At 35.9% G+C, this 17,029-nt stretch overlaps 1 protein-coding gene and 1 non-coding gene across 3 annotated transcripts in view; both read left to right on the forward strand.

Moving 5' to 3' along the window:
- LNPK (lunapark, ER junction formation factor) overlaps positions 1-17,029 on the forward strand; it is a 92,786-nt gene that overhangs the window by 29,469 nt on the left and 46,288 nt on the right. For both annotated transcript variants that reach the window (XM_069577140.1, XM_069577139.1), the window contains exons 7-8: positions 10,157-10,240; positions 10,320-10,371. In XM_069577140.1, the coding sequence (XP_069433241.1) occupies positions 10,157-10,240; positions 10,320-10,371 (136 nt within the window). The remainder of the gene's footprint in view (positions 1-10,156; positions 10,241-10,319; positions 10,372-17,029) is intronic.
- On the forward strand, positions 11,701-11,773 carry TRNAG-UCC (transfer RNA glycine (anticodon UCC)). The gene has a single exon. It is a non-coding gene; the product is annotated as a tRNA-Gly (tRNA).

Here is a 17,029-nt window from a genome sequence, read left to right on the forward strand (position 1 = left end):
AATATCTAGATTTATTATTAGGGCCAAAAAAGGACCAAACATTATTTCAGTTCTCAGATTTTTTTGACATGATAAGGCTAAGAGAGAGGGGAATCAAGAGGATTGGCTATAAAAGAAATTTAACAATGAAAAAAGAAAAATAACCCTAAAGAAAAGGTGGGGGTGGGGAAGAGAATATTTCTTATTTGATTTCTTCCATTGTCTGTCAGCAGTTCTAATTACATGGGCATCTATTGTGGGGCCAGTTAATGCATCCTTCAGATGGGTTGGAAAGACAAGGACCAAGAGAGAGGAAGGACTTCAGATATTTAGAAGTTGATATTTATTAGTTTTATTAAGTGAATTGAACTTGGTGTTTGACTTGAATTTACATATACCTTTTCCACATAATTATTTTTGAAATATAAAAATGGTAGTTGAAAGGAGTATCATGTTATATGGAAACTTAATGATATTTAATCATATGCAAAATCAATTTAATGTAATTTAGTCTAACGTCCCAGCTGAGCTATTTAAAATTCTAAAAGCTGATGCTATTAAAGTGCTGCATTCAATATGCCAGCAAATTTGGAAAACTCAGCAGAGGCCACAGGACTGGAAAAGGTCTGTTTTCATTCCAATCCCAAGAAGGACAGTGCCAAAGAATGTTCAAACTACCATACAGTTGCTCTTATTTCACATTCTAGCAAGATAATGCTCAAAATCCCTCAGGCTAGACTTCAGCAGTATGTGAACTGAGAACTTGCTGTTGTACAAGCTGGATTTAGAAAAGGCAGAAGAACCAATGATCAAATTGGCAGCATCCGTTGGATCATAGAGAAAGCAAAAGAATTCTAGGAAAACATCTATTTCTGCTTCATTGTCTCTGCTAAAGCCTTTGACTGTGTGGATCACAACAAACCTTGGAAAATTCTTAAAGAGATAGGAGTACCAGACCACCTTACCTGCCTCCTGAGAAACCTGTATGCAGGTCAAGAAGTGACAGTTAGAACTGACTGGTTCATAATTGGGAAAGGAGTATGATAAGGCTATATATTGTCATCCTCCTTATTTAACTTATATGCAGAGTACATCATGTGAAATGCTGGGCTGGATAAATCAGAAGCTGGAATCAAGATTGCCAGGAGAAATATCAGCAGCATCAGATATGCAGATGATACCACTCTAATGGCAGAGAAGAACTAAAGACCGTCTTGATGAGGATGAAAGAGGAGAGTAAAAAAGGTGGCTTGAAACTCAGCATTAAAAAAAGTTAAGATCATGGCATCTGGTCCCATCACTTCATGCCAAATAGAAGGGGAGAAAGAGAAAGCAGTAACAAACTTAATTTTCTTGAGCTCCAAAATCACTGCGACTGGTGACTTCAGCCATGAAATTAAAAAATGCTTGCTCCTTGGAAGAAAAGCTGTGACAAACCTAGATAGCCTGTTAAGGAGCCAGAGACATCACTTTGCTGACAAAAGTCAGTGTAGTCAAAGCTATGGTTTTTCTAGTAGTCACGTACTGATGTGAGAGTTGGACCAAAGAGAAGGCTGAGCACTGAAGAATTGATGCTTTCAAACTGTTGCTGAAGAAGACTCTTGAGAGTCTCTTAAACTGCAAGGAGACCAAACCAGTCAATTCTAAAGGAAATAAACTTTAAATATTCATTGAAAGGACTGAGGCTGAAGCCGAAGCTCCAATACTTTGGCCGCCTGATACGAAGAACTGACTCATTGGAAAAGACCCTGATTGAAGGAAAGATTGAAGGCAAAAGGAGAAGAGAGAGGGTGTCAGAGGAGAAGATGGTTGGATGACATCACCGGCTCAATGGACATGAATTTGAGCAAACTCAGGGAGATAGTGGACGACAGAGGAGCCTGGTGTGCTGTAGTCCATGGAGTGGCAAAGAGTCAGACACTACTTAGCGACTGAACAACAACAATGTAATAAGTAACAATTATGGATGAAACTAATAAAAGTTATGAAGGTTAAGGTTGATGTTAAAAATTGTTCTGTGAATTGATAAGAAAAGACACTAGTCAAGGGATTTATGTACCTGAAAAATAAAGAAGCTTTAATTTTGAAAGGATTCTTTAATCTTTTTTGTTTGATGTCTCTCAGTGTTCTGTGAGGTATTTATCAAAATTGCATTGACATTTTTGATGGTCCTTAATTGAGTTGTAAACATATTCCCACTGTATCTTATTATATTTCTGGCATTTTGTGTGTTATGGAACAGCAAAGTTCAAAATGAGGAAATGCCAACGATTCTCAATAATATAGAAGTTGTGATATGATTAGTTTGGTTTGCTGATGTGATGAAGAAGATCTGATAGTGCTGATGAAAGCCAAGCCCTACTTGTACCAAAATGGAGAAATACTGATTAACATAGAAAAGGCAAAGAGGAAGACAAAAGAAAAAAGGAAAAAAGAAAAGTTCCAAGTGATGAGAAGCTGATTCAATGTCAGTGGAATTACATGACCAGAAAACAGAATCTTAGAGAACATATATGACTGGGGAAGAATTCTCAGTAGAGGAACAGAACGGACTTAGAAAATTCTATGAGAGATCTTAAACAACCCTTAATGGAATCGCAGAATAGAAAATGTGCATCTAGGTTTGCCAGTTGGGAAATTCAGTTCAAAGTTCAATTGTTTTCTATGTATAAATGGTTTATGAGGCATCAGTATTACAGAATAGTTCAGAATGGCATTTCTCTTGCAGTATGATTAGAGAAAAATAAGTTGGCTGCACTCTAAGGGAACACAGTTTATGTTGAATTAATTGCTGCAGGTTACAGTACTGTTGCTATTGGGAACTAGTCCCTTGTCTTTAATGCCCAAGCCCTCAACAGAGATGCTTTGTTTCAGAAGTACTTTATGCTTTGTTTAGAACAATGGGTGTTAAAGGGTGAATTTGTAAGGAGTACAGTGTTAGCTAATGATTGTACTGGTAATGAGAGGAGAAAGAAGGGACATTGCTTTTCAGCGAAAACAAAATGTAACCAAATGTTTTACCCTACATTTATAGCTTTAAATATACTGACATGACAAATACCTATTAGTTTAAAACTACCCAACTCTTAACTCTTTCATTAAAGAAATTAATATAAATTGTATTTACTACTTGACATTTTATTGAAGGTGGTTTCCTCAGGGATGCATCTCTTTAATCTGGATAGATCTGTAATGTAATTTGAAATTTGTGAAAGTGTAATTTGTAACAGTAAACATGAATTCTCAATTGATTAAAAATTACTTAGAAAGGAAAATGAGTAAGAACAGTCTTTTAAAACAATGTTTTAAATCTAAGGACTTAATCTAAGTATTTACGTACTAAAATAAAGCTAGGAATTAATCTTTAGTTACCTAAAAAGTCTCCCAAGTCTAGATGTGAACATTTTGCCACTCACATATTTTGTGGTCTTTTTTTTTTAAACTTTTAGTTTAAAAATATATCACTGTTCAACAGATAATCCATCTGTATCCATGAGCATTCCATTAAAACAGTTCAAAGTCAAAATCCAGCAAAACATGAGTCAAAATGACCTCTTTAAGTGGCTTCATGAAAATCCTGTGCTTTTTTTCTCAGTAGTACAAGAGAAAAAAGTGGTAAGTCTTTCCTGGCATTTCTCAGGCAATTTATATTTTTCCAAGTCCTGAGGAGAATTGTTGGAGAAATTGGGAACATGGGAAGAAGTATTATAATTCTCTGAGAATTAAAACTTAACAATCACTACAAATGTTACTGGTTCAAAAGAATCCACTGCCAATTGAAAGCAGGAGCAAAAACAGCTGACATGCTGAGCTGTAGGTTAATATGGACATTTCAGGTAACAGGACAGAAGCACATAGAGGAGAAGTGGCACAATCTACTTAGTCTTGCTTTTGTGGCCATGTTATAAGTATGTTATGGGCCTTGTCTCTTATAACAGTGAGTTATTCTTATAAATAAATGTTAGTAAATTTATTTATTATTTTTTAAGGACTCCTTTTGCTTCCAAAGTTTATTTCATGGAATGTCACTCACAGTATACTGTAGTATACTCTGTACAGAATCCTGTACAAAGTGACATTCCATGAAATAAATTTTGGAAGCAAAAGAAGTCCTTAAATTGACAATTTTAGCATATGATTCTGCGTGGGGCTATTAATCTCACTAGAAGTTTCAAATATATTACCCAATGATATTTGCTGGCATTTTCCAGTGTCTGTAGCTATATGTAGTCACTATAGGCTACATATCTTTGTAAATACTTTAACAGAAGAAATACATAGGGAGAAGTTAGTGTTCTTGTGAAATATGCCTATGTGAAATCAAAAAATAATTTAAAATCTGAATTATTAAAAAAATATTGATTTCAACAGCAAAACTAAAATCAGGGTAAGCAGACAATATTTTCTGGTTCAAAATTGGGAAAGAAGTTTGTCAAGGCTGTATATTGTCACCCTGCTTTTTCAGCTTATATGTAGAGTACATCATGTGGAATGAGGTTGGATGAAGCTCAACCTGGAATCATGATTGCCAAAAGAAATATCAATAACCTCAGATAGGCAGATGACACCCACCCTAATGGCAGAAAGCAAAGAGGAACTGGAGAGCCTCTTGATGAAGGTGACAGAGGAGAGTGAAAAAACTGGCTTAAAACTCAACATTCAAAAAATGAAGATCATGGCAACTGGTCTCATTACTTCATGGCAAATAGATCGGGAAACAATGGAAACAGTGAGAGACTATTTTTTTGGGCTCCAAAATCACTGCGGATGGTGACTGCAGCCATGAAATTAAAGGATGCTTGCTCCTTGAAATATAAGCTCTGATATACCTAGAAATGTATTAAAAAGCAGAGACATCAGTTTGCTGACAAAGATGCATATAGTCAAAGGTATGATTTTTCTAGTAGTCATGTATGGATGTGAGAGTTGTACCATAAAGAAGGATGAGTGTGGAAGAATTGACACTTTTGAACTGTGGTGCTAGAGAAGACTCTTTAGAGTTCCTTGGACAGCAAGGAGATCAAATCAGTCAATCCTAAAGGAAATCAACGTGGAATATTCATTGGCAGGACTGATGCTGAAGCTGAAGCTCCAATACTTTGGCCATCTGGTGAGAAGAGCCAACTCATTGGAAAGGACCCTGATGCTGGGAAAGACTGAAGGCAGGAGGAGAAGGGGATGACAGAGGATGAGATAGTTGGATGGTGTCACTGATTCAGTGGCCGTTAGTTTGAGCAAACTCTGGGAGATGATGAAGGACAGAATCCTGGCATGCTGCAGTCCATGGAGTTGCAAAGAGTCGGACATGCCTGAGCGACTGAACAACTACAGCAAGACATTATTTTACCATTGTAAAAATATGTGTTTAAATGTGCAACATACCCTAAAGCTGTGAATTGAAGATGCTTTTGGGCACACTCTTAATAATTTGACCAAAGTCAATGCAAAACAAAAGACGTTTTTAGAGAAAATGTTATGTATTTATATTCTGCTGCACTGAGTCTTCCTTACTGTGTGTGTGCTTTTCTCTGGTTTCAGTGAGCAGGGGCTGCTCTTTATTGTGTGTGTGCTTCGTTGCAGTAGCTTCTCTTGTTGTGTAGCATGAGCTCTTGGGCGTGCAGCCTTCAGTAGCTGTAGTGTGTGGGCTTCGGTGGCTGTGGTGCTTTGGCTTAGTTGCTCTGTGGCATGTGGGATCGTCCCAGACCAGGGATGAAACTCGTGTCCCCTGTGTTGGCAGGAGGATTCTTAACAAATGGAGCACCAGGGAAGTCCAAAATACATTTTTCTCTTTTTAAAAATTTTGTTTTTTAATATATTTTTGGCTGCGTTGGGTGTTTGTTGCTATGCGGGCTTTTCTCTCGTCATGGCAAGTGGGGGCCACTCTCTAGTTGCAGTATGCAGGCTTCTCATTGCAGTGGCTTCTCTTGTTGTGGAGCGTGGGCCGTAAGGCATGTGGGCTCAGTAGATGTGGCTTCTGGGCTCTAGAACACAGCCTCAGTAGTTGTAGTACATGGTCTTAGTTGCTCCAAGGCATGTGGGATCTTCCCGACTCAGGGATTGAGTCTGTGTCTCCTGCATTGGCAGGTGGATTCTTTACCACTGAGCCACCAGGGAAACCCCAAAAGATATTTTTCTACATGGGGAGTACTCATTATGAAACAAGGATCAAGAATATTGGATAGGGCAATTAATGCTTTGTGTGTTTTAAAACTTTATTTCAAGAATTATAATTTAAATATTGTAGAATTATCTCTCAAAGAAAAAATGACATTCATTTTGTGTTAGTGTTCCCTTCTTTTAGTGTTCTCTGATGAAATTCTGTATCAGGTAGAAATAACTTTTATATGTTCTCAAAATATATAAGCTTGCCAAAATAATGTTGATTCGTAATAAATAAGCAACCATGTGTTTATTTTTCTCTTTTTTATATTGTTTATTTAAATTTTTGGCTGTGCTGGATCTTTGTTCCTGCACAGGCCTTTTTCTGGCTGTAGCAAATGGAGGCTACTCTCTACTTGCAGTACACAGGCTTCTCATTGCTGTGGCTTCTCTTGTTGAGGAGCACAGGCTCGGGCTTTAGTATTTGTGGTACGTGGGCTCAGTAGTTGCAGCTCCTGGCTCTATAGCACAGGTTCAGTTCTTACGGTGCAAGGGCTTAGCTGCCCCGTGGCATGTGGAAGCTTCCCAGAGCAGGGATCAAACCTGTATCTCTTGGATTGGTAGGTGGATTCTTTACCACAGAGTATCAGGGATGGGGAAACAGTTACAGACTATTCTTTTGGGCTCCAAAATCACTGCAGATGGTGACTGCAGCCATGAAATTAAGACGCTTACTCCTTGGAAGAAAAGCTATGACCAACCTAGACAGCATATTAAAAAGCAGAAACATTACTTTGCCAACAAAGGTCAAAGCTATGGTTTTTCCAGTGGTCATGTATGAATGTGAGAGTTGGATGATAAAGAAAGCTGAGCACCAAAGAACTGATGCTTTTGAACTGTGGTGTTGGAGAAGACTCTTGAGAGTCCATTGGACAGCAAGGAGATCCAACCAGTCCATCCTAAAGGAAATCAGTCCTGAATTTCATTGGAAGACTGATGCTGAAGCTGAAATTCCAATACTTTGGCCACCTGATGTGAAGAGCTGACTCATTTGAAAATACCCTGATGCTTGGAAAGATTGAAGGCAGGAGGAGAAGGGGACAACAGAGGATGAGATGGTTGCATGGCATCACCGACTCAATGGACATGAGTTTGAGTAAACTCCAGGAGTTGGTGATGGACAGAGAGGCCTGGCATGCTGCAATCCACAGGGTTGCATATAGTCGAACACGACTGAGTGACTGAACTGAATTGAACCAAGGACTCCCTCTTTATATTAAATAAAAAACTCTGGAACTTTCAATATAATCAATATCACAGAAAAGCAATGCATTCTTTGTTATATCATTCATTATTATTTAAAGGATGTAAAATATTTTGAAGTATACAGAGTAATTTATAATTTTGGGTATTCTGAGAGTTCAGTTTCTCATTCCTGAGTCCTGGTATTAATATGTTGGAAGTTGAAAACATGTTTGAAAGCTTGTTTCAAATCCACTCTGAAAAATTGAGGTAATCTCTGAAGATCGTGTGTTTTGTGTTAGGTGCTATTGTAGACTCTCCTATATTATTTAAATTGCATGACAGTGTTATGAGAAAATAGTATTATTTTTTCAACTCTACAAAAGGAGAAACTGGGGCTAACAGATTTGCTTAAAGTCTTTCTACAGCTAATTAAGAATTTGAACCTAGATGTTTTCTGATGCTGTGGTTTCAAGTTTGTATTCTTCCCACTGATCAGATGTCTCTCTATATGAAACAGATTATTCGCTTAAAATGTAGTAGGAGTAAATGTGTTAATTAAGCTATTACATGAAAAAAGATTTTTGATGCGAAGAGCTGACTCATTGGAAAAGATCCTGATGCTGGGAAAGATTGAGGGCAGGAGGAGAAGGGGACGACAGAGGATGAGATGGTTGGATGGCATCAATGACTCGATGGACACGGGTTTGGGTAGACTCTGGGAGTTGGTGATTGACAGGGAGGCTTGGAGTGCTGCGGTTCATGGGGTTGCAAAGAGTCAGACGTGACTGAGCGACTGAACTGACCTGAAATGCAAAACAGAATGGATTTGTATTTTTTGCTTTTTAAAATGATTTTAAGATACTTTACATGTACATAGACATAAACATGAATATTTGCTGAATGATGTATTAGGAGTGACAATCGTTTGTTAAAGTGGCATTTTAGTTTTTAGTTTCGAGTATTGTTTTAAAGATCACAGTTGTATCTAATCTTTTTAAACCTAGCTGTAGTCTTACTCTAGAATTGTGTTGTCCAAATCAGCCACTAGACCCATGTAGCTTTTAAAATTTATGTAATTTGGAGTAGGATAAAGAGGCTTCCTAGGTGGTCGTAGTGGTAAAGAACCCACCTGCCAGTGCAGGAGATGCTGGAGATGCAAATTCTATCCCTGGTGAGGAAGATCCCCTGGAGGAGGAAATGGCAACCCACTCCAGTACTCTTGCTGGAGAATCCCGTGGACAGAGGAGCCTGGCAGGCTGCAGTACATGGGGTCCCAAAGAATTGGACATGACTGAGTGACTGAGTACAAAGTAGAATAAAAGCCTACAGATGGGTTCCTTAGTTGTACAAGCAATATTTTAAGTGATCATTTATCACATATAGTATTGTAGCTGTGGTATTGTGTACATATAAACCACTTTCATTATTACATATAATTCAGTTGTTATAACAGTGGTCTGGACTATCAAAAATTAATTTGTAGAGGTCAGGGATTCAGTTCTTTGCTATTTCATGTAGATTATGTTCATTTGGGGATAGATCATATCTTGCCTTCTGTCCCCATTCCCAGTTTTTCCCCAACCCTAAAGAAGTAATGTTACATTTCTTTACATCAGAATTTTAGATGTGCTTGTTTTAAGACTTTATAATAATTTTGAAATTATTAGAAATATATTTTAGTTTCACTAAACCGAGATTAATAAATCATTCATCTAAGCACTTTTACTTCTTAAATATTATATTGAGTTTTTAATGAGAAATCTATTAACTACTATTGTGGCAGCATATTTTAGTTATAGTTTAACTTGGTAAATGTGCTCTGCTTTGCATTTTAAAATAAATGCCCTTTGTAATAATCATGACATTTAATGAATCTAAGTGGCTGTCAGTGGTAACTGAAAAGGAAAAGTTCCTCTTCCAAGTTTTGCAAAAGCATTTTCATTCTGTATATTAGCTGTCTGTCATAATTATGACTGTCTTATATTAAAGTAAAACTTTTTCTGATATTGGGCTTTAACTGCTAAAATGATGCTTTACTAGTGATTACTTTTGAAATTAAACCCACATATTAAGCCATAAAATGACTTGAGTGCATTGTAAATAAAATGCTATAATAATGAAGTGCTTTAATTATAGTCACTAGTGTGAGCATAGAACTCAGTAAAATTTTTACTTAAATTCTTACTGTGTTCTGTTTTTTACCTCTAAAGTTGTTTGAATCAGAGTAAAAAAGGGAGAGCTTCACCTTTTAAAGTCATTTGAGCAAATTCCATGAGAGAGCATGGCTGTTCTCCCAGTTGCTGAGTTTTCACTGAATTTTGCAGCAAGCTAATTGCTTCTGCTAATAAATAATCTAAAATCGATGCTGACAGCAGTTAATTGGCACAGAGATTTTATTTTGTAAAGCTCTTGGCTAACGACCTTCTTTAAATTAATAGCATTAAGTGCTATGAGGAAATAAATCTGAGGAATTGCCTGTCATTTGCTTGTCATGTCTAATAACTTCCAATAATGATGGCTGATAGATTTTTGCACATTCCATTATTGAAGTTGGTGCATGTAATTATTCTCCTCATTATATGTAAACAATTAGCAATATTTGGTATTTCCTTGTAGTAAAGCTGTTAAATACAAGTAGCATATTAGAGGTTAGAAGCCATTTTAAATTCTGAATTTTATTATTTGAATGTAGGAAGTCTTTGTGCTATCTGGATATATTATGTGCTATTTATTTTAAGCCTTGTACTTGAATACTTTTTGAATAGGACTTATAAAAATATGTAGTGTATGAGTGTTTTAAAATGTGACAATTTGTGAAAATTTTTGTTTGCAGCTTGAAGAAGTCATGGAAAAAGAAACTTATAAAACAGCTAAATTAATTCTTGAAAGGTTTGATCCAGATTCAAAGAAAGCAAAGGTAAGGCTGTGATATCACCGTTTTATTATAAATTGCCCATTGTAGTAGGACACTGTAATAACATTACTGTATTTGATAGGAGTTTGAGCCACCATCTGCTGGAGCAACTGTAACTCCAAGACCTGGACAAGGTAAATAAACTTTGTAGAAACTGCTGCTGCTGTTGGAAAGATCCCTGTTTACCCAAGTGAGTTCAAAAGTGTGATAGAGGTGTGAAAAAATATAAAATGCTTTTATATTAATTTGTATTTGGTTATTTGGGATATGACTTAAAGTAGATGGCAGTAAGTTTATTTCATTTTCATTAAAGATGTTATCTGTTGAGATTAAATATATAATTGGTTATGGTCTTTTGAAATTTAAATGATTTCACCAATATTTTGTAATTTCCCCCCTTTAAATAAGAGCCTCCTGGAATATCTGCTATTATGAAAATTCCTACATCTTTCTGATTTATTTTGAGGAAATTAAATGAAGATTTTTGTCAAATTTTAGTTTCTTCTAAAAAACAGTTTTAGTTAGGAAGAGGAAAATAATTTAGAAATGAGAAGAATATTGAATTACTGCTATATAATAGCATTAACTCTTGCTTTTTGAGGTTATATTGCCAGATTACTAGTGAAACCATTACTATTATATCAGGAAATATATGTAATTTAAAAAATGTTATTAAGTGATTATATAAAGAATTCCCATGGCTAGTGTGTGAAAAGGTATTTTTGAGGTTGCACTGGCTTCCCTTTTTGTTCTTGTCTCTAGAATATAATAATACATAGGCATACCTCAGAGATATTGCAGGTTTGGTTCCAGACCACCCCCAAGAGTAAATATCGTAATAAAGTGAGTCACATGAATTTTTTGGTTTCCTGGTATATATTAAAGTTATGTTTATACCATACTGTAGTCTGTTAAGTGTGCCATAGCAATATGTCAAGAAAAAAATATATATCCCTTAATTAAAAAATACTTTGTTGCTAAAAAATGCTAATCATCATCTGATAATGCAGAGCTGCCATAAACCTTCAATTTGTATAGTTTATTTTGTAAAAAGAAAAAAAGAACTCAGTATACGTAAAGCACAATAAAGCGAAGCACTGTAGAATGAGGTATGCCTGTGGTTTGTAAGGCTTTTGTTGCGATACAGAATATATTGTATTTAATTTCTACTCTTATAAATCATCAGAATTGGAGCCTGGTTTATAAAGTTAGGGTGATATTTAGAACTTTGAGAAGTCAGTACTTTTATTAATTACCACAGTGACCAGGAGTATTAATAAGCCATAATAGTTTTAGGTATTCTAATTGGTGGAGGTATGTGGAAAGAATCTCATCTCTGCCATCTTTCATAAGTAGAATTCTGGTTAATAGAAATATTAGCCTGTTCTTCTGATGAATATAGAAGTTTATCAAAAGTTATGTTAAAATTTAAAGATGATTAAAATAAATTAATTTTAGGGAATTCCCTGGTGGTCCAGTGGTTAGGACTCTGCACTTCCACTGCAGAGGGTATGGGTTCAATCCCTGGCTGGGGAACTAAGATCCAGCAAGCTTCATCGCATGGCCGAAGAAAAGAAAATTATTTGCAGTGTAACACCTACTTTCATAATCAGTTTAAATTTTTTTACAATTTATACTTCTTACTAGTAATTATAAAAAATATTGTGGCCTGCAGGCCAGGTTTCTATACTTTTTTATATAACTGTTACTAACTTTACAAAGATACTTTTGAAATAACCTTCATGAATATATTTTTAAAATGTGATATTTTGCAGAAAGCTGATGCTGTTACTTGAAATCTATTTTCTCTCATTATAAAAGAACAGATGTATGACTTTCTTAAGCATTTATTAATAATTAGGCAGTGTTAATTCATTTAAGAATCTGAACTTATCTTTCCTTAGAAACTTTTGAAACTCAAACTTTTTATCTTCTAATGTCATATTGTAACTATAGAAAAACCATCTCTGATCTCTCTGATTTGGATTCCTGAAGCACTACTTTTGGGCATTCTTTTAGGGAAAATTAACATTTAGCTATAATACAGATGAATTGTTCAGTTAAAAAATTGTATTAAATAACTCTTATGTGTAGACACCAGGGGGAATAAAGAGATGAATATAGTATGGCTTTTGACCTTAAGAAGCTTATAATCTATTTTTTAAAGTATTTTTTCTGGGGTACACTATTCTAGTATTCATAACTTTTCCAGGTTTGTAGATATTAATTACTATTTGGAATTTTTTCCCCTATTTAAAAAAAAATTATAAACTGTATCTCAACTTTATTCCCCTTATTGAGAATTATAGTTTTCATGTTAATTTGATCTTGTTACTATTCTTTTGATAGGTGACTTAATCATACATTTTATTTATGTTTAAGTTCTGTGTTTCTGTGAGTTTAAACTTGTCTTTATTTCTTTGCTTTAAACCATTGTTAGTCCCTTCCTCCCTTCCTCTTTTCCTCCCTTCCTCCCTCCCTCCCTCCCTGTTACTCTTTTCTCTTCCCTCCTCCTTTTTTTCACTTTTGTTTCTTTCACCTATTTCTGAGCTTATATAATAGGAAAGGGGAAAAACTACTAAAGGGTGTTTGTATGTACATTATGTGGCCCTTGAGCAGATCTGCTCTCCAAACTGAATCTAATTGGGGTGTCTTTATTTTACTACCTTTCTTTAATGTTTACTAAACCAGAACTTAGATTCATGTATAATAGGTAGCTTTCTCTCATTTTTTATTATTTAGGTGTAAATGATACATATTATGGGCTTCCCAGGAGGCGCTAGTGGTAAAGAACCTGCATGCCAGTGCAGGAGCTGTAAGAGATGTGGGTTCAGTCCTTGGGTTGGGAGAATCCCCTGGAGGAGGGCGTGGCAACTCACTGCAGTATTCTTGCCTGGAGAATCCCATGGATAGAGAAGCCTGGTGGGCTGTAGTCCATAGTGTCAAAAGAGTTGAACATGACTGAAGTGACTTAACATGATGTATCTTATACTAAGATTTACTATGAAATTTGTGAATAGTATTTTTTGATTTGTTTAGGTTTAGCACTGAAAGGAATATAGTACTTACTGATATAATACTAACCTGACTGCCAGCCTCCTACCCACCCACCTTTTTATCTCTTGTATTTATTTTTTTAAAAATTATTGAAGTATAGTTGACATACAGTATTGGTTTCAGGTGTACAACATAGTGATTCAACATTTATATGCATTAAAAAATGCTCTCCTTGGAAAGTATAGCAACCATCTGTCACCATACAAAGTTATTATACTATTATTGACTATATTCTTCATGCTTTACATTATATTATATCCTCAAAACTTATTTATTATGTGACTTATTTATTATTGTTTGTACCTTTTAATCTCTTTCACCTATTTTGACCATTTGCCAACTCCTCATTTCTCTGGCAACTACCAGTTTGTTCTCTGTATCTGAGTTTGTTTCTGTTTTGTTTGTTTGTTTTGGTTTATAGGTATGACGTATAAGTGAAATCATCTGGTTTTTACCTTTTTTTGCCTGACTTACTTCACTTACCAGAATAACCCATAGGTCCATTCATGTTGTTGCATGGCTGAGCAGTCGTCCATTGTATACATAAATGTATACCATATTTTCTTTATTTATCTATGGGTGGACACTTAGTTTGCTTCCATATCTTGCTATTTGACATAATATTGCAGTGAACATAGGTGTGCATATATCTTTTCAAATTAGTATTTTTGTTTTCTTCAAGTAGAAACCCAGGTGTGGAATTGCAGGATCTTCTGGTAGTTCTTTTTATTATTTGAGCAACCTTCATACTGTTTTCTATAGTGGCTGTACCAATTTATCCCACCAACATGTGAGGGTTTCTTTTTCTCTTTGCCAACACTTTTTTATTTGTTGTCTTTTTGGTAATAGCCATTTTGACACGTGTGAGGTGATACCTTAGCATGATTTTGATTTGCATTTCCCTGATAATTAGTGACATTAAGCAACTTTTCATGTTTCTGTTGGTCATCTGTGTGTTATCTTTGGAAAAATGTCTCTTCTGTTCCTCTGCCCATTTTTTAATCAGATTGCTTGGTTTTTTGATATTGAGTCATGTATATTATTTGTATATTTTGTATATTAGCCCTTTGTTGGATATATCACTTGCAAATATCTTTTCCCAATAAAAAGGTTGCCTTTTTGTTTTGTTGTTATTTTTCTTTGCTATGCAAAAGTTTTTAGTTTGATTAGTCCTGTTTGTTTATTCTTGCTTTTGTTCCGCTTGCCTGAGGAGATAGATACAAAAAGATATACTGTTGTCAGGATTTATTGCCTATGTTTTCTTACAGGGGTTTTATATTTTTAGTCTTTAATCCATTTTGAGTTTATTTTTGAATATGGTAAAAGAAAGTGGTCTAGTTTGATTCTTTTGTGTTTAACTGTCCAGTTTTCCCAATGCTATTTATTGAAGAGACTTTCACCACTTGATATTTCTGCCTCCTTTGTCATAGATTAATTGACTATAATCATGGCTTATTCCTGAGCTTTGTTCCATTCCACTGATCTGTGTGACTGCTTTTGTGAGCACTGCACTATTTTGATTAGTATGTGTGCATGCATGCTTAGTTATTTTGTTGTGTCTGGCACTTTGTGACTCCATGGACTTCAACCTGTCAGTCTCTTCTGTCCGTAGGATTTTCCAGGCAAGAATACTAGAGTGGGTTGCCATTTCCTCCTCCAAGAGATCTTCCCAACCCAGAGACTGAACCCGTGTCTCCTGCATTGGCATGCATGCTAAGTTGCTTTAGTTGTGTCTGACTGTTTGCTACCTCATGGACTGTAGCCGACCAGGCTCCTCTGTCCATGGGATTCTGCAGGTAGGAATACTGGTGTGGGTTGCCATGCCCTCCTCCAAGGGGTCTTCCTGACCCAGGGATCAAACCCACGTCTCTTATGTCTCCTGCATTGGCAGGTGGGTTCTTTACTAGAAGTGCCATCTGGGAAGCCCTTTGATTATTATAGCCCCGTAGTATAATTTGAACTCCGGGAGTATGCTAACTCTGTCTTTGTTCTTCTTTGCCTATTTGGAGTCTTTTGTGGTTCCATATCAATTTTAAGATTATTTTTTTCTAGTTTTGTGTAAAATGCCATTGGTATTTTGATAGAGATTGCATTGAATTTGTCGATGGCTTTTTGTAGTATGGACATTTTGAGTGTTAATTCTTCCAACCCATGAACATGGTATATCTTTCCATTTATTTGTTTCATTATCAATTTTTTTCATTAGTATCTTACAGTTTTCAGATTAGTATCTTACAATATCTTACTTAAATTTATTCCTATTTATTTGATTCTTTTTGATGCAATTATAAATGTGATTGTTTTCTTAATTTTTTTCCTTTCTGATAGTACATTATTAGTGTATAGAAATGAAATAGACTTCCATATATTAAATTTGTATCCTTCAACTTTATTGAATTCATAAGTTGGTTTGAAAGTTTTTTTGTGATTTCTTTAGGGTTTTGTATATTTAATATCATGTTCTCTGCAAATAGTGACAGTTTTATTTCTTCTCTTTCAATTTGGATTCCTTTTCTTGTCTGATGGCTGTGGCTAGGACTTGCAATACATGTTGAGTAAATGTAGTGAGAGTGGGCATTTTTGTCTCTTTCCTGATCTTAGAGGAAAAGGTTTCAGCTTTCTCTGCTGAGTCTTAGCTGTGGGTTTGTCATCAGTTCAGTCGCTCAGTCGTGTCCGACTCTTTGCGACCTCATGGGCTGCAGCATGCCAGGCCTCCCTGTCCATCACCAATTCCCAGAGTTTACTCAAACTCATGTCCATTGAGTCAGTGATGCCATCCAGCCATCTCATCCCCTGTCATTCCCTTCTCCTCCCGCCTTCAATCTTTCCCGGCATCAGGGTCTTCTTCAATGAGTCAGCTCTTCACATCAGGTGGCCAAAGTATTGGCATTTCAGCTTCAACATCAGTCCTTCCAATGAATAGCAGGACTGATTTCCTTTAGGATTGACTGGTTGTATCTCCTTGCAGTACAACGGACTCTTAAGAGTCTTCTCCAACACCACAGTTCAAAAGCATCAATTCTCCAGCACTCAGCTTTCTTTACAGTCCTACTCTCACATCCCTACATGACTGCTGTAAAAATCAGAGCTTTGACTAGGTGGACCTTTGTTGGCAAAGTAATGTTTCTGCTTTTTAATATGCTGTGTAGGTTGGTCATAACTTTTCTTCCAAGGAGCAAGAGTCTTTTAATTTCATGGTTGCAGTCACTATCTGCAGTGATTTTGAAGCCCCCCCAAATTAAGTCGTCACTGTTTCCACTATTTCCCCATCTATTTGCCATGAAGTGATGGGACCAGACCATGATGTTAGTTTTCTGAATGTGGAGTTTTAAGCTAACTTTTTCACTCTCCTCTTTTACATTCATCAAGAGGCTCTTTAGTTCTCCTTCGCTTTCTGGCATAAGGATGATGTCATCTGCATATCTGAGGTTTTTGATATTTCTCCCGGCAGTCTTGATTCCAGTTTGTGCTTCATCCAGCCCAGAATTTCTCATGATGTACTACTCTGCATGTAAGTTAAATAAGCAGAGTGTCATATATGGACTTTATTATATTGAGGTATATTTCCACCATACCCATTTTGTTGAGAGTTTTTATCATAAATGGATGTTGGATTTTGTCAAATGCTTTTTCTATATATATTGAGATAATCATGATTTTTATCTTTTGTCTTGTTAACATGGTGTATAACATTAATTGATTTTTGGATATTGAACCATCCTTGCATCCTTGGGA

This window comes from Ovis canadensis, chromosome 2 (genome assembly GCF_042477335.2).
Source record: "Ovis canadensis isolate MfBH-ARS-UI-01 breed Bighorn chromosome 2, ARS-UI_OviCan_v2, whole genome shotgun sequence".
Classification (NCBI taxonomy): domain Eukaryota; kingdom Metazoa; phylum Chordata; class Mammalia; order Artiodactyla; family Bovidae; genus Ovis; species Ovis canadensis.